Source organism: Macaca mulatta, chromosome 9 (assembly GCF_049350105.2).
Source record: "Macaca mulatta isolate MMU2019108-1 chromosome 9, T2T-MMU8v2.0, whole genome shotgun sequence".
Taxonomy (NCBI): Eukaryota; Metazoa; Chordata; class Mammalia; order Primates; family Cercopithecidae; genus Macaca; species Macaca mulatta.
This window is the reverse complement of record NC_133414.1, coordinates 95,453,242-95,472,020: the sequence shown is the minus strand read 5'-3', so window position 1 is coordinate 95,472,020 and position 18,779 is coordinate 95,453,242. Positions and strand designations below refer to the sequence as shown.

The 18,779-nt window shown below is 34.5% G+C and overlaps 1 protein-coding gene across 1 annotated transcript in view; it reads right to left on the bottom strand.

Moving 5' to 3' along the window:
- The window catches only part of PCDH15 (protocadherin related 15), a 990,428-nt gene that overhangs the window by 549,485 nt on the left and 422,164 nt on the right, over positions 1–18,779 (bottom strand). The window contains exon 4 of the mRNA XM_077945583.1: positions 617–777. Coding sequence (XP_077801709.1) covers positions 617–777 — 161 coding nt within the window. The remainder of the gene's footprint in view (positions 1–616; positions 778–18,779) is intronic.

Below are 18,779 nucleotides of genomic sequence, written 5' to 3'. Positions count from 1 at the left end.
AGCAGTTCTCCCAGCTGGGCCTCCCAAAGTGCTGGGATTACAGGTATGAGCTACCACTGTACCAAGCCCAATATAGATATTCTTAATAAAAAAGTATTTACGCTATCTGACAACTACTTAACTGACATATTACCATGAAACTTTTGCTCATTTTTTTTTTTTTTTGCAGCTATATAAGACATTTCCACAGTTCTGCCCTTCAACCAAGGCTTACTGGTTGTAAGGCAGTCTCCCGTGAGTGCACCTACCAAACTATGTCTTCAAGCCAACAGCTGAGTGACACACCTATATGTTGCCGTCGTTGGAGAGAAATGAGTTATAGCCATGCTTGTCCTACTTTGCCAAGGGTTCCACCTCTTTTTTCTAAGCACTCTATTTTCTTCTTGTTCAGAAATTGACAAGCTTCCAGGATATTAAATCAGAAGTATAATGGTTCTCTAAGATACAGATGTTCCTTTCTCATACTTCTTTCAATGAGTTAAATAAACTGTTATTGATATACTCAGGAAATAAACTCAAATTATATAAATAATTCAATATCATATAAACACACACATAGACATTTAAATTATAATAAACTTATATCACAGGGGCAAAGAAAAAAAAAATCACTAACATCTCTATCCAGAACTCTCCCGGTGCTGTTCAGGAAAAGCATTTGCTTAACAGGATCCATCAACACCCAGTAATCCATATTGTCCTTTAAAGAAAGTTCTATGGTGGGGTCTGGTCCTCCAGCAGTCCCTTTGATCAGCATGTTGTCCACCAGAATTGTACCTGCAAACCAAAGAAAGTTATTTGAAAACATATTCTACTCATATGAATTCTTTGGCAAAGATCATGCTCTTAAACTGTGGCTGACTCACAATCAGTTTTAAAGCAGAAAATACTCAACTGTATATCTAACATAAGACAGAAAATATTCTTTGCCAAAAGGCCAAAATATCTGCATTATATTATTTATCGATAATATTTTTGGTGGAAGGCAGAGATTCCGACCTGGTGAGTTCCATCATCCATTTTGTGTTTCCCTCTAACAACATAAATCTGTTTCCCCCCATCTGTCATTTCTCACAGGAGTTATCATTGAGTTTTATCCTGAAGAAAAGGAAATGCCTGTAATAGCAGAGTCTGATGCCTCAATTAATTCTATAAGACCTCTGATGTGAAAAAAAGATATGGTGAAACTAAGAAAGGAAGAGGAAAGTACAGATTTTTTAAAAGTAGCTGAGTCTCCCATGGTGAAAACTGCTTCTTTTTATCTTAGAGCAGATACATAAAACATAAATCTTGATATGAAAGACAAAACTAGTGAGCAGAAATGCAATAAAAGCCATTCTTCTTTAAGACATGTCTGGGTCACTCCACTAGAACAACACACTATGCCAGTGTAACATTTCAGTGCTTGATTTCTTATTTTTTTCAGCAAGCTGAATTGTAGACAGTTTTTGAATAAGACTTGAAAAGATTATGTCTCTAACCCTTTCTACTCTGTTAAAGATCCCATGAATTTTACATGTTGAATGCAAACAGCACTGATGCAACTTAAATACCATTTTTCCCTCATGCAGCAATGATCTCTTTGCCAAATAATAATATACCATGGCTTAGAGCAGTCATTTTTAACGGATCCATTTTATTAAACTTACAGATATAGAAGAGATGTGGCTATGCAAATACAATGTAGCCTCCAAAAAACACTGGAATAAATGGCAAATATTGAGAGAACCCATTGCCTTAGGATAGCACTCAATAATATATAGAGAATCCATAAATATGAATCTAGCTTGAAAAATATAATGAAAAATGTATCTGTTGCATTTTCTTAAGGCATGAAATTGGCCTAAATGTTATACCATTGCATAATTACAAGAAAAGTGGAAGTCTCTTTAAAATATTTTCTCAGTAATATAATAAGAACTATAATTATCTATAATATTTCTTTGTCATACTATTACTACAGGTCTTTATCTGTCTAAGAAATGTTGGAAAGAATCATTAATCTTTTGTAACAAGCCAAAAAATGTTTAAACACAGATGTTGTCTCACATACACATACTTTTGTAAATGGCAGGATTTGTTTTCCACTATTTCACATACTAGGATTTAATTATATGAATATTGAGTGGAATGAGTATTTTTATTTTTGACTGAAATGGCAAATACATAACCTACACACAATACATTCCAAAGTATAGATCAGATATCTGTTCAAGAATGTATATATATTCAAGGCCCCAGTACATACTAATTTACAAATACACAACTCACCACAAATAGATATTTGATTTATATTTCAATATATAATTGAGAAATTGAAAGGTAATTTATTTTCTGATCAAGAAAAAATTATGTACAATAGGCAAGTCAACTAACATTAACATTAATACCTTGACTCAATAGTGTTTAAGAGTAGCAACTGCAAATCTTCTGATATTATATATATATACTCCACGATACACTAAGGGAAGGAGACATTGAACTCTCTTTACAAAGCAAATAGGTTACAACCAGATAAAGTTTTAATAGTAACTAATATTAAAGTAGTGAAACAAAAACACTGTATCTGGATTTATATTTTATTTAATGATTCTAATTTTCTGGAAAACGTCTATACTTTTCTTGCTCTCAGCTCACTCCTGAGTTCAATGATTGAAACTCAACAATAAATCTTTCTACTGCTGGTGTGTTGAAAAAGAAAGAGTTTCATTTGTTTGCCTGCTTTCCCCTTTAGAATTGTCCATTTGTATTGCCAGAAAGAAAAAAAAAAAAGTGTCTCAAATGTTCATATACCATCTTGCTTTAAGTCAAAAGTTTAGGGGAGAGAGAGAAGAGAGCAAAGCTTAGGCAGACATGATACAAGGAGCAATATACATATTTTTAAAAAATTAACCTAGGTGTTCACTCTGAATTGCCTGAACAACTGTGCCCATACCCCCCTCCTTGGAAGAATATGTGACACCCAAGCTAAAGTTAACATTGAGCCAGAAGCTCCTGGCCCTCCCTACCCCATCCCAGCATTGGTGACTGTATCTTTCCACATATCCTAAGATTTCGAGATCTGAAAAGCTAGTGTTCTAGACAATACTGGCAAGCAGCTAAACACCAGAATACTCTGGCTATATTGGGATAATGTGCCCCCTTTCCTCCTTCGTTATTTTGCAAGCTTCCCTTTTTGCCAATAAACCTTTTGCTTAACATGTTTCATGTGATGTTTAGATGTATTCCCTTCCTTGACTTCATTTTAAATATTACAGATAAGTTAAAAATACAAAGATGGGAGGTACAACACAACACTAAATAAGAAAGCTGGATGGTTCTATTAATATCAGCTAGAACGAGCATGTTTAGTAGTGGTAAAGAGACATATTTAATTATAATAAAGGGATCAACAGGTGTAAATCCTGAATAGGCCTGTCTTGCAGAATAGGTAATACCCAAGATGGGATTCACCTTATATGAAATTTTCCTTTCATCATAATAAAAATGGTGGCAGCCCAAAAATGGAATTAAATTTAGTTTGATACTCATATAATGGAATTTAAGAGAGCTGGCCCTGGAATGGATAGGCTTAGAATCCAATCCATAATCCACCACTTACTGACTATGTGAAAGTGGATAGATTTCTTAACCACATTTACCCTCGATTTTTCTCTTCTATAAAATCAGTACTATAATAGAAAAGGCATTTCTACTATAATACTATATGTATCTTCCTGAAAAAGACTTGTTCTCTTGTATTTAGAACACCAATGAAAATCAAAACAATCACAATCATGTTAAAAATATTAAGTTTAATATTTATTGATATTTTCAACACATTTCTTGGCCAGTCAGTCTTTTACAGCCTTAAATATTGGGATTTGTGCTTCTTCCTCCAAGAAGTAGGTATTGAGGGCCATTTACCTCTAGGGACTTTTTTATAAAAATGGAAAACTTCATCTTTCATTTAGCCTCTTTATTAGCCTATTAATTCAGATCATTTTGCAGCTTCTTTTTATGTACTTCCTGATTCTCCAGAGAGATTAACATATTATAAATTACAGGAGTTCATGTAACTGCTAATATAGACTCTACTTGTACAGAATAAATATTCTTCAATATATTTTCCATTTTTTCTTAAGATCTTCTTACATAGCTAGTCCTTTCTTTTTAATTGTGAAAAAAAAGCTTATCCAGACTATATCAAAGCATAAATAACAAATGTATGAATAAACTTAAGTAACTAGAAAATAACTTATAAATTAATAAACTTTCCTCATTATACCAACTTTATTCTTCTATTTACCAGTGTGTATAATGTAATTTACATCAAAGAAGAGCCTACTGGTTTGCTCTGATGATTAAATTAGATAATATATATGAAGTGCTGACTACAGTTCCTGGCACAAGTAAGAATTTCTAAAATGAAAACTGTGGTTATTGTTGTTGATGTTAATAATGCCATTTTGGAAGGAAATCATTTTTGGCTAAAAATAACTTATTTCATGTCACAGAAGCCTTACAAACCAAGTCTATTCTTCATTTCAAAAAGCTAGGGTTATGTTTGGTCAACACATTAGTGTAGTAAGCAGTCTGAAAGAATTTAGATGAATTCCAAAGACTTAAATCCACAGTAATCAATATTAGAAGTCAAGAGGTAAGAGGGAATGCCTCTTTGAGACACAACTGTAAAGAAGTTCCCATGCCTCTAACAGACAATTCTTTTTTTTTTTTTTTTTTTTTTTTTTTGAGGCGGAGTCTCACTCTGTCGCCCAGGCTGGAGTGCAGTGGCGCGATCTCGGCTCACTGCAAGCTCTGCCTCCCGGGTTCACGCCATTCTCCTGCCTCAGCCTTCCGAGTAGTTGGGACTACAGGCGCCCGCCACCGCGCCCGGCTAATTTTTTGTATTTTTAGTAGAGACGGGGTTTCACCATGTTAGCCAGGATGGTCTCGATCTCCTGACCTCGTGATCGGCCCGCCTCGGCCTCCCAAAGTGCAGGGATTACAGGCGTGAGCCACCGCGCCCAGCCATGGACAGTTCTTTCTACGCTATATTTCAACTGATAGGCAAACCATCGAGGCCTGCTATCACCAGACTGACCACCACTCTTCCCACTTTCTTATCTCAGTCTTGTATTTTCTCATAGAAACTAATTAGTTTCAAAGGCAGGAAAAAGCCTTATTCAATAAATTCATACTAGTAGTGATCTTTATATAGAAAACTTTTTGCTCATCCTCAGTACAGTGCTTGGTTTTATTAGGAAATATACACACGTAACACACACACACGTACATGTACAGTTGGCTCTCCATATCCATGAGATTCTAATCCATTGATGCAATCAATCAGGGATCAAATATATTTAGGAAGGTAGTAGATAGTTGTATCTTTACTAAACATTTACAGACTTTTTCTCATTATTTCTAAACAATACAGTATAACGACTACTTTCATAGCATTTACATTGTATTTGATATTATAAGTAATCTAGAGATGATTTAAAGCCTAGTCATAAAGGTTGCTTAATGATAAGAATAAATCCCAAGAAACGTGTCTTTAGGCAATTTTGTCATGGTACAAACATCATAGAGTATATTTACATAAACCTAGATGTATATCCTACTACACACCTACTCTATATGGTGTAGCATATTGCTCCTAGGCTACAAACCTGTACACCATGTTACTGTACTGAATATTGTAGGCAATTGTAACAGAATGGTATTTGTGTATCTAAACATATTTAAACATAGAAAACATACAATAAAATATAGTATTATAATCTCATGGGACCTGAGCCATATATGGGGCTTGTCATTTACCAAAATGTAGTTATGCTACACATGACTGTACATGGAATAATATGAATAGGTTATATGAAAATACCACACCATTTTATATAACGGACTTGAGTGTCCCTGGATTTGGGTATCCATAGGAGGAAAGGGAAATACTGGAACCAATTCCCCATGGATACCAAGAAACAACTCTATATGTATATTATAGAAACTATAGATAGATAGATGGATAGATAGATAGCAAGCCTGAATAGATTTATTATTTATATATATATAAATATATATATATATATATATATAATCTCTCTATATATATAGAGAGAGAGAGACAGAGAAAGAGATGGAGAGTCATATAAATCATATTTTGATGTTCAATGTTTTCCTAGAAAAGTTATTTGCTTCTTTAAATAGACAGTTATAATACAAATGAATTACTCTCTAAAATAGCTGGGGAGGTGGCTGTGGCAGGTTGGTGTGGAGTCTGCTGCCTTTCTAATTAACCTAATTCAATGAAGCTGAGAGAGTAAGTTCTGTAGGGAGAGAGAGTAATTGAATGCTTTAGTTCATTCCAAACATTAAAATAAGGAAAAAAAATCACTCTGTGCATAGAACCTACTAATTGGTGCTCTAAAATAATTATTCAAAGTTGTAGAAACAATATAGATTGCTAAGATTTTCCCCACAATCTTTCCCCAGTTTGAGCCAACTAGAAGAATGTTTAGTTATATGATACAACAAGAGAAGCATATATTGCTTTCTCTTGCATGTGAATCCTTGCAAACAAAACAAACAACCAAAAAATTAAAGCTTCCCAAAGTACGTTATTTATTAAAAAATTAAAAGATAAAAAGTGAAAATTTAGCTATTATGTAGTTTCCCAGTGAGGTTAAGCAATGACCATAGCCATTATTCTGTCAGTATTGAGTAAAATCTATATTCCAAGATTATCAGGCTAAAATATGACTTTTTCATTCTCAAATCCTCTTTTTTAATCAAAATTTCCCAGTACCTTCCTGAAAGTAGTGTCTCTCTTCTTTGACTTTTCACACTTTTTCTTCCTTTACAATTATATAAACTACATTTCAACTATGTCTATGTACATATTGTATCTAGATAACCACTTGGAAAACTCTAACATGGCAAGACATATATAACATGTGTGTCCAGCAACTTTATCATGACAGTACAAATTTTTGTTGGGCTGGGGTTGAATGCTAGGAATATATTAATTACATCAATTCTTGCTAAAAGTGAGAAATAATGCCAAGTCACCAACAATTAAATAAAAACTTACAAGTATTAAAAACATGTTGCTCTGCAAAACTATGTTGGTCTTTAAAATTTAAATTTTATTTACTTCAAAAGAAAAAAAAAAAACATTGCAAAGTGGAAGACTTTACTAAAGTGTACTTCACTTGTATTTCTCAGGTAACATTATATTTTATTTACTTATTATATTCCTTCATATAATAGATGACGTATTAGGGTAGGCATAGAAATCCAAGCGTAAAACTTCAGAATTGGAGTTTTGTTCTTCTATCTTTAGCTTTTTCTTTAGAAACTGAAAGAAATACCTTAATATTTAGGTACTTACTAATATCAATTATTATGTTGTGAATAAAGTATTAAGTAAATTCACATACATTGTACATTTTGATGTAGAATTTGTTTATTTTGTTCATATGTCACTTATACAACTAAAAATTGAATCACAAAATTTTAGAACTAGGAGGAAACTTAGCATCCCTTTTTATGTATATATAGAAGGAACATAAAGTCAATCCTCTGTTATCTCCACATTTTCCAATCCCAAGAGTTAAAATCACCTGAACAAGACAACCTAGTTAATAAAAGCAGATTCAGAACAAAAGCCTGGTTCTACTAACTGACAGTTTAGTTCTCCTTTCCCTAGTTTCCTATATTTTGCTTTTCTCTTGGAAATATACATTTTTAAATATAAAAACATAAAAATCTTTTTAGTTTTCTTTTCAATTTTTGGGAAACTTATTCAAAAATTCTGAATACACATAAATTCACTATTTTGAATTTCATGCCCTATAATATTCTTCACAAAAGTTCAAAAGATTACAATGGAAATGACTCTAAAAGATGGGAGAAGAGTATAATATAATTACCAATGATGTGACCCTAGAATCAGTTTCCCTAGGTCACAGATATAGAGATAGATATAGATGTAGTCTGTGACATTAGAGCTTGCCTCCCATAAAATAGGATAACGGGCATTAAGGATGGTTCAAATAAACTTGTGACTTGCCTCTACCCCAAAGAAAATTCTGTGTTTCTATTTCCCATGTATGTGACTATGTGGTTACATGAAATTCTATGTTGTATATATGTGTCTATGTGTCTGTATAACATGAGAACACATCTGTGTTGTGTTCTGAGTCCATAAGGAATATATAACAATCTGATTGAGCTTGGAAGCAAATGCTTCCCTAGTCAAGTTTCAGATCAAACTGGTAGCCCTGACAATTCCTTGATTATACTCCTGTGAAACCTTAAGCAGAATACCTGGCTATGCTGTGTCTGGACTCCTGACTCAAAGAAACTCTTAAAAAATAAATGTATGTTGTTTTAAATTACCTCATTTTAATGATACTGTTATACAATAACAGGTAATTGATACAGGGTTGAATGCCAAAAGACCTATGTTCAGAATCTTGGCTGCACACTACTTACTAACTGTGAGTTTAAATAAGTTCCCAAGATTTTTACAATCAGCAATATAGAGTTCTATGAGGAAAAAATAAAAATTAATGTAAGTGGAGGCACGCAATTACCCAATGAATAATATTTTTCACCCTACAGATACTAGGAATTTATATAGATTTAAGCATACAAAGGAGTTATATATTATTTTTCATTAAATTGGGAACATTATCAACAAAATTTTTTAAAATGTAAAATCAACTTTACAACTGAAATAAAAGAAACACAGAACATACATGAAACCCAGCAAAAAAAAAAAAAAAAAAAGACTATGCATATGTAAAACATAAAACAAAAAGATCACAACAGTTTATTCACAGTTACTTCTGATAATTTTTCATGAAATAAAAGGTCATTTCTTGCTGGCAAAAGCAAAAATGAACAAGATAAAAAGCAATAAAAGAAGTCATATTACTAAGGTCAAAAATGCTTATTAGTGCTTATTAGCATTTGCTGACTATTAACTAGACTAAGAGATAAAATATAAAGACTTTCAGGGAATTACCATATTTAATTCTCAGACTGGTGTAAATGGGAAAGGTTCATACCCTCAGAATATTGCAAGATTTTAATATTTTCAGACCATCAAATTGCTGCAATTACAATTAAAAGTACAAGCAGACCATGCCGTGTGTGTGTGTATGTGTATGTGTATGTGTGTGTTTCAACATAATGATTAAAGTGGGTAAAAACAATGTTCGTACCCCACTCTCCTCCAGCGGAAAAAAAAAAAAAAAGTTTGTAGAATCTAATCAGGCAGTTCTGTTCATTAGAAAAATATATCTCAGAAAGGCCGGGCGCGGTGGCTCAAGCCTGTAATCCCAGCACTTTGGGAGGCCGAGGCGGGCGGATCACAAGGTCAAGAGATCGAGACCACAGTGAAACCCCGTCTCTACTAAAAATACAAAAAAATTAGCCGGGCGCGGTGGCGGGCGCCTGTAGTCCTAGCTACTCAGGAGGCTGAGGCAGGAGAATGGCGGGAACCCGGGAGGCGGAGCTTGCAGTGAGCCGAGATCGCGCCACTGCACTCCAGCCTGGGCAACAGCGTGAGACTCCGTCTCAAAAAAAAAAAAAAAAAAAAAAAAAAAAAAAAAAAAAAAAAAAAAAAAAAAGAAAAATATATCTCAGGAGTTGAAATCAAAGAAACAAATATTGTTGATTTTTTTTTTTTTTTTTTTTTTTTTTGGACAGAGTCTTCTCTGTTGCCCAGGCTGGAGTGCAGTGGTGCAATCTTGGCTTACTGCAACCTCTGCTTCCTGGGTTTAAGCGATTCTTGTGACTCGGTCTCCCTAGTAGCTGGGGTTACAGGTGCCTGCCATTACAACTAGTTAATTTTTTTTTGTTTTGTTTTTTTAATTTTTAGTGGAGATGTGGTTTTGCCATGTTGGCCAGGCTGGTCTTCAACTCCTGAGCTCAAGTGATCCATCCGCCTCGGCCTCCAGAAGTGCTGGGATTACAGGCGTGAGCTACCACACTCAGCCAAAAATATGGTTTTAAAATGTATGTGAAAGATTGATTTGAAAAGATAAAAGCCAAAAAAGCCCTACGTGATGAAAAAGCTCAACCTCTTAACTCGGGTCTCCATTAGAATCAATTATAAACCTCAAATTTTGGCCTTTTCTTCAATTCCCTAACAAAGAAATTAAATCTCTACCAAGCTGAAGATCCCATTTTTTTTTTTTAACTAAAACTTCATTTGAACTTGTGAAATTCCTTTTTTTTCAGTGAAAATGCAACTCTAGAAAGTTGTTGTTGTTAGATACATGATTTAAAATATAACAATTTTGACTAAGCTTTTAAACACAATTTCAAAGTTTTAAATAATTCAATTCAGTAAATTTGTAAGTATGATTGATTAGATTGAAAAAAATTGATTAAATGCCTTAAGAAAAAAATCCTCTTGAGTATGCTTGCCTACCCTTTTAGATATTTGAAGAGTTTGTGTTAAATTTATCAACATCACAGTAGTTTAATTATTAAAGATTGCATATATAGTACTTTGGATAGGGGAAGTAAGTTTGTTAAGCTTAAGAGTTAATAGAACTTTAATCACAGAACAAATTAAAGTGTTTTCTCTTAGATTTTCAGTCTTCCTATGTTTATAACAGGAATGAAAATACTTATGTTATATTTATGGTCAAATATGATTTTGATTTTATCTGTGTCATTTATACATGTTTAATATTAGTTAAAACCCAATTAATATTCCATGCAAAGACAACCCACATATTCAAATAATAAACAAAAGTACCTCATTGACTGTAGGACAACAAACAGAATTATATAAGACAAAGAAGATGTTTAAGAAATCAGTGTGGAATTAACTGGTAGGAGTGAATCAATGAACATATTTCAACAACTCCATTTATTTTATTTTTTGTTTCTGGTTGATCCAAATCCAAGTGTATATTCTAGGCAGAGAGAAAGGTCATATCATAATCCTCCCCCATTTTTCCTCTGATTTCAGCTATTTAATACTTTTTATTCCATAGATACATTTGTATAATAGAAAATGTGGTTTTTCAGTACCTCTAGGAGAATTCTGAGTTGTCATAACCCTACAGTTAAATCTGTTTTCTCACCTATAAAATCATTCAGATTAACAATTCTGTAAACAATCAGGCAAAATTCTTTAATAAGTTATTGAAAATAATAAAACAGAAGGATGTTATGACTATACTAAATGTGAATTAGAACTATGTTACAGAAAAAGGTTTTTTTTCTATAGGTAATTTGCTTCCGGAAACAATTAATTGGAGGACATATTTAATAACCATACATGCTCAAGCACAGTTTGCTTTTTTCATGCAAAATTGGGCAAGTATTAAGACTAAATTCTGTCATTTTTTTTCTACGGCAGTGCCTAGCTTAACTTAAGCTTAAGTTTGATAATTAAAGCACCACAAATGTAATTAACTAAAGAGTACTCAAATGTTCAAAGTTTTTTGATAGGCTTATCATTTGAGAGGTTAATCCAGCTAAACAAATTAAATTTTATGTACTCTCTAATGGCAAATGTAGTAAACTTTCTAAGTCATATTCCTTTTCCATAGCACATAAAAGGGCATACTTGCCCTTTTAAAAAAATCAAATAAATAAACTAAACTAAATTAAGTAAGATTCTTTCAGATATTTTCTAAAGGTCATTTTATTCATTTGGTCTGTAAGGTGCTGAAAATCATTTTACACATTGAAGAAGCTATTTTAAAGCCTGACAAAGTGCTTTGTTTTCAAAAATATTTTCTAATAATAATTGCAAAAATATTTCACTTCCTTGGTTAAATTAATTCTTATGTGTTTTATTCTTTTTGATGCCATTGTAAACTGAACTATTCTCTTAATGTCTTATTTAGCTTATTACTTGTTAGGTATACAAGTACAACTGATTTTTGTGCATCGGTTTTGTATCCTACTACTTTGCTGAATTTAGTTATTAGCTCTGTGTGTGTGTGTGTGTGTGTGTGTGTGTGTGTGTGTGTGTGTAGAATCTTTAGGGCAGGGATGTACAATATTTTGGCTTCCCTAGGCCATAGTGAAAGAAGAATTGTTTTGGGCCACACAGATAATACACTAACACTAGCGATAGCTGATGAGCTACAAACAAACAAACAAACAAACAAAATCCCAAAAAATAATCTCAATGTTTTAAGAAAGTTTATAAATTTGTGTTGGGCCGCATTCAAAGTTGTCCTAGGCTGCATGTGGCTTGCGGGTAGTAGGTTGGACAAACTTGCTTTAGGGTTTTCTACATACAGTGTATTTAAGAAAGAGGAAGATTTTTAAACTTCATATAATAATAATCAGATACTTTAATATGTTTTATTATTTTTACATTATATTTTTCAAATATTAATCAGAGAGCCACCTGAAAGTGATTATCTACTTTCTCAACATAACTTTTTCCCACTATAAACAGGCATTGTTATGCAGCATATATAAAGAACTTCTGAAATCCAACAAGAAAACAAATGATCTGGTTGAAAAATGTGTAAAGAACTTGAATCGATATTTTTCCAAAGAAGATAAACAAATAATCAATAAACACACAAAAAGATGGTGAACATCACTAATCATTGGGAAAATGAAAATGAAAACTACAAAAATAAACCACCTCACATTCATTAGGATGGCTACGAGACAAAAAACCTAAAAGACAGCAAGTGTTGGTGAGGACGTGGAGAAATTGAAACACTAGTGCACTGTTAGTTGGAAGGTAATGTGGTGCAGCCCAAAATTTCAGTTACACAAAAGAAGCAAGTTCAAGAGATTAATTTTACGTCCTAGTAACTATAGTTAATAACAATATATTGTACACTTGAAAATTGCTAAGAGAATACATTTTAAGTGTTGTCTGTACAATAAAATAAGTGAGGTAATACATATGTTAGCTGGCTTGGTTTAACCATTCTACAATACATACACATATCAAAACATCATGTTTTACAAAAGAAATATATACAATTTGTATTAAAAAATTGAAAGTTTAAAATAAAATTACATGGAAACTGTGGAAAACATTATGTTTCCTCAAAAATTAAAAACAGTATTACCATGTGATTCAGATATTTTACTTCTGAGTATATACTCAAAAGACTTGAAAGCAGTCTATGGAAGAGGTACTTATATATGCATGTTCCTGGCAGCATCATTCACAATAGCTAAAACTTGGAAGCAAATTAAACATCCATCCATGGATAAATCAATAAACAAAATGTGGCATATACACAAAAGGAATATTATTCAGACTTGAAAAATAAGGAACTTCAGACACATGCTACAACATGGATCAACAGTGAGGCTGGTATGCTAAGCTAAATAAGCCACTCATGAAAAGACAAATATGGCATGATTATACTTGAAACTGACCCAACACTTCCATATATTTTTTTAATAAACATAAATGTTTACTCTTCTGATATGAAAGTTTGAAATTTACAAAATGATCTTCAGACCTCTCAAAGTATCAAAGAACTGAAACTTACCATATCACCACATCCAGACAAGGAGATGCAGGATCTCTCATTCATCATGCTTGCTTCCTTGCCCCTTTGTAATTCCTGTTTCTTACACATTATTGCATTTCTTCCCTGCTATAAAAACCCCTAGTTTTAGTCAGTCAGGGCGATGTATTTGAGACAGCTCCTATCTCCTCAGCTGTATCACCTGATTAAAGCCTTCTTCTTTGTCTATATTCGTCGTCTCAGTGGTTGAGTTTGTGTGGCAAATAGCAGGACCTAGACCAAATCCCTGGTGTTTTAGTAACACACTTATACGGGGAACTTAAAGTAGTCAAAATCATTGATAAAGTAGAATGTTTGTTACCAAGGACTTGGGGAGGTTGTAATAAGGAGTTATTGATTAATGTTTTAGTTTTGCAAGATGAATAGAGTCCTGGAAATGGATGGTGGTAATGGTTGCATAATAACATGAATATACTTAACTGCTGAACTGTACACTCAGATATGTTTACATCTGTTCCTCTTGCTTCACTTGTCCTTATTGTATTTGCTAGAAGGCATTAGGACCAATTATCCCCCACAAGTACAGAAAGTCTTTTCTCTGTTCAAATGGTCACCAGCATGAAGGGTCCAAAAATGGCCAGAGGACAATCTGAGCTTCAAATTAGTCAGAACAATGGTTGAGTTTCTTTGTCAAAGCATTCAACTTCTGGTCCTAGAACTCAAATGTCACCCAGCTGAAGGTCACAGACAAGAGAGCCAAAATTATTCACAAAGATTATTAAGAGAGATCACTTTCATCTTGACTTCATGTTGCCCAGGCTCTGTTATGTCATGCCATCTCCTGCATAGCTATTCAGGAAAGGGCATGCCTTCGTGACCTCATATTTAAAGCGTATGCCACATACTGTAAGAGAATGATTAAACCTTATAGAAGTTCAATCTTCTACTAGTCATTATCTGATAATTAAGAATTCTATCCCACCATCCTCTTGTGCTAGCTGCTTCTGAATGGTAGGCATTGCAGTAACTTTATTGGATTAGTCTGTGGTGTGAGCTCTTTGCTATGATTCTTCACCTTAAAATAAATCACCTTGTTGGAAATGAGGTTGTATGTCCACCAGATAAAGATAAAAAGCATTGGAAAGACATTCTCTGAGCATATGAATGTTGGTTCAGGTAGAAGATCTACAGACAAGTAACAAATCAACACTGAATAATTCTTATCCATATATGGACCTTCCTCCGTGATAAAAGTGAGTTTAAAGCCACTGGTCAGTGAGCTGGTTTCCTGAGGAATGATACCATATTAGGGATTCAGATTTGGATTTTTTTACTGGCACATTGAGTATCAGCAACAGAGGTAATCAGATTAGCCTTAGTAATGCTATCTTGTTGAAGCCACATATTAATTCCATTTAGGTCACTATGAGCACTTTACACACAGGGTCATTTATTTATCCCTATTGAGACCAGGAAGCCCATTCTGTTACAGTGTTCCTCACTGACATCCCTAATCTACAGAGAAAAAAAGAAAAAGAAAAAACAAAAACAAAAACAAAAACAAAAAACTGTAGAGCTCTTCAAGGAAGCAGGATGCCTCTTTACCAATATACTTGTTAAATCTTGCTGAAGTACACGTCCTCTGGGTATCTTAGAAGTGTATAAATAAAGGCTGGTTCATCAGATTACACGTAAAGATAAATTCATTGCACATTTCCGTCACTCTGAACTTTTAAACTCCTCTAAAGGAGGGCTTCTCAACTTTTAATGTGCACATGAATCACCTAGAGATCTTGTTAGAATTATAACTTCTGATTTAGTAGATATAGGGTAGGAGGTTAGAGCCTTCTAGTTGTTGCTGCTTGCCTGTGTGCCTCACTTTATGAAAGTAGGCTTTATCACAATGTTTCTAAAGTGTTGTCCCCTGACTTAAGTATCATCATCACATGAGAACTTGTTCAAAATCTGTATTTGCGGCTCCATCCGAAACTATTGCATTAGGAACTCAGAGATCCCGATTCAGCAATCTGTGTTTAAATAGCCATCCATGAGGCTGGGCACAGTGACTCAATGCTTATAATCCCAGCACTTTGGTGGATCACTTGAAATCAGGAGTTCAAAACCAGCCTGGCAAACATGGGGAAATCCCGTCTCTACTAAAATACAAAAAAAAAAAAAAAAAAAAAAAAAAATTACCCAGGCATGGTGATGGGTGACTGTAATGTCAGCTACTTGGGAGGCTAAGGGAGGAAAATCTCTGGAGCCCTGGAGGCAGAGTTTGCAGATCACGCCATTGTGCTCCAGCCTGGGTGAAAGAGCGAGACTCCGTCATAAAATAAAACAAAATAAAATAAAATAAAATAGCCATCCATATGATTCTGATGCTTGTTGAAATTTGAGAACCTTGTTTTATAATGTGTTGTAAAAATTCAGACATTCTGATTCATTAACTGTAAGCTATTATTGAGACTTGGTTTCAGTTAGCCAATCTAGCAGACTATTCATGCCACTTTTCATTGTGATAGCCAGAACATCACACCCTGAATGCAGGGTGAATGCATTCATGCAAAAGAATTCAGCTTCAGCGAGTTTTGTATTTTATTGTCCATTGTCTAACATCTTTAGAATTCACTCCCGTGCATGATTTCTAGCTCCCTGCCAATAGTGACAATGACCTATACTTATTTTGTAGTACAGGCTATCTGTTTTGAAAAAGATCTTATATTCCTGACTTGACTAAAAGCTAACATTTCTTATGGCCCTAGAATCAATGAGAGATGTTAGAAGTGGGTCATGAAAACAATTGATATTAGCTCTTGAAGAAACTGTCCAAATACAGTTTGTGTAAGGCTAATAAGGAGAGGAGGACTAGAGAAAGTGAGAAGGTCTATGTTCACTAGCCAGAAAGTACACGGAACTGAGCAATTCAATGTTTTCACCCTTATCATTTTCCCATCTCATGTCTCAATGTCTCCTTTTTTTCCCCCAGTGCCAATTTTCAGTGCCTTTTCTTTAGGTGAAGAGGACCAAAAGGGTTGAGAGTTCCAAGTATGTTGCATCTCTGCAACACTTATAATTATAAAGAGATGGACTCCTTTAAAGCTGCCATGATGACCTTCTATTTCTCCATGTGTTCTTATTGCATTTACCTGTTAGTTTTACATTTTTCCTATATGCATTCTCAAGTATACAGAAAATATATACTTGGTTGTCATGAGAAACCGAATGTAATAATAATTACTAATTTTGCTACAATGAATAATTGATCATCCAATACGCTATACCTGCACTCATCCCATGCCACCACAGGTGTCATTTAAGTAATTGTGATGCCACAGCTGGCAAAAATTAGCCATACACTATGTGAATCTCCCACCTCCATGAAAGGAGTTTATGCATGGATCCTTAATATGCACAGTCCAATCCAATAATCTCATTTTAAGTTTTTTGTTTTTTTTTTTTTCCCTTGGGGACAACTCAAGCACCAATTACTATATTAGTTGGTGTGCCAGCAAGAAAATGTCACCCTCAAATTAGGATAAACCAATGTGTATTTAGTAAAGGAAAGCTTAAGAGAGGTGGGAGTAGGGTATAGGGGAACTATAAAAAGTAATGTCATACACTGACAAAACAAGGAATACAGAAGAAAAATTTCATCAGAAAAAAAAAAAAAAAAACATAATCTAATTGGAGAATGTCATATAACGTGAGCCATATTTAGGAAAGAAGGCAGCCAGCTTGGAGAGAACCTACGCAACACATACCTGGCTATTATTCGCCTCTTCCCCTTCATTTTCTCCTTTCTTTGCCCATTTGTGGAAGCTAACTGAATGTCAGATGGCTCAGGAGCCTTCTGATGTAATCCATGATTCTCTGAGCAGATGAAGAGTGGATGTAAAGGGCAAACAGACATATCTGCACATTACCTCCTCAAGGTAGTATCTTCTGAATGGTCTTGTCAAGAGAATCTCAGACAATTAACAATAGGATATAGATTCAGAAGAAATTGAGAGGAAATTTATGAATTAAAGCTTGAGTGATCGGCTTAGGAAAGCAAGAGCCGTGTAGTGTGAAGCATAATAACATTGTGGCATTGGACATTATTTAGTTGTAGTTTCCTTTATGTGTCTACATAAAATCAACTTTTAGTTACATAATTTGCTCTGTATAGGTACTCTGTTTCAATCTCTCTCTTTCCCCTATAAGAAGTGCATACACATTTTAAAGTCTAGTTTAATAAAATATATTAATTTGGCTGGGCGTGATGGCTTACTCCTGTAATCACACTTTGGGAGGCTGAGGCAGGAAGATCACTTGAGGACAGGAGTTGAAGACCAGCCTGGTCAACATAGTGAAACCCCCATCTCTACTTAAAATACAAAAAATTAGGTGGGTGTGGTGGTGGGCACCTGTAATCCCAGCTACTCGGGAGGCTGAGGCAGGAAAATCACTTGAACCCGGAAGGACTGTGGTGCAGTCAGCGAAGATTGCACTGCTGTAGTCCAGCCTGCGTGACAGAGTGAGGCTGTCTCAAAAAAGAAAGAAAGAAAGAAAGAAAGAAAGAAAGAAAGAAAGAAAGAAAGAAAGAAAGAAAGAAAGAGAGAGAGAGAGAGAGAGAGAGAGAGGAAGGAAGGAAGGAAGGAAGGAAGGGAGGGAGGGAGGGAGGGAGGGAGGGAGGGAGGGAGGGAGGGAGGAAGGAAGGAAGGGGAAGGAAGGAAGGAAGGGGAAGGAAGGAAGGGGAAGGAAGGAAGGAAGGAAGGAAGGAAGGAAGGAAGGAAGGAAGGAAGGGAGGAAGGAAGGAAGGAATTTATTAGGGAGGCAGAGGCGGGAGGATCACTTAAGGTCAGGAGTTTGAGACCAGCCTGGCCAACACAGTGAAAACCTGTCTCTACTAAAAATACAAAAATTAGCTGCGCCTGGTGATGCATGCCTGTAGTCCCAGCTACTTGGGAGACTGAGGCACAAGAATCGCTTGAACCCTGGAGGGGGAGGTTGTAGTGAGCTGAGATTATGCCACTGCACTCTAGTCTGGGCAACAGAGTGAGACTCAGTCTCAAGGGAAAAAAAAAAAAAATTGCATTGCTGCAAAATGAGAAAGCTGCTCCTCTAGCCAGAGTATAGTTAAGGGAAGTACATCAAAACTTTTAATCACTGATATGTGATTAAAATTCTAAAGTTTTGGTAACATTTTAATTAATGATTTACAATGTTTGGCTAATTTTCATCTGAATTAAGATTCAAGCACTTTACAAGTCTGTTTTAATCTCTGTGCTTAAAATCTACATATTAATAAAATCAGCCTTACTA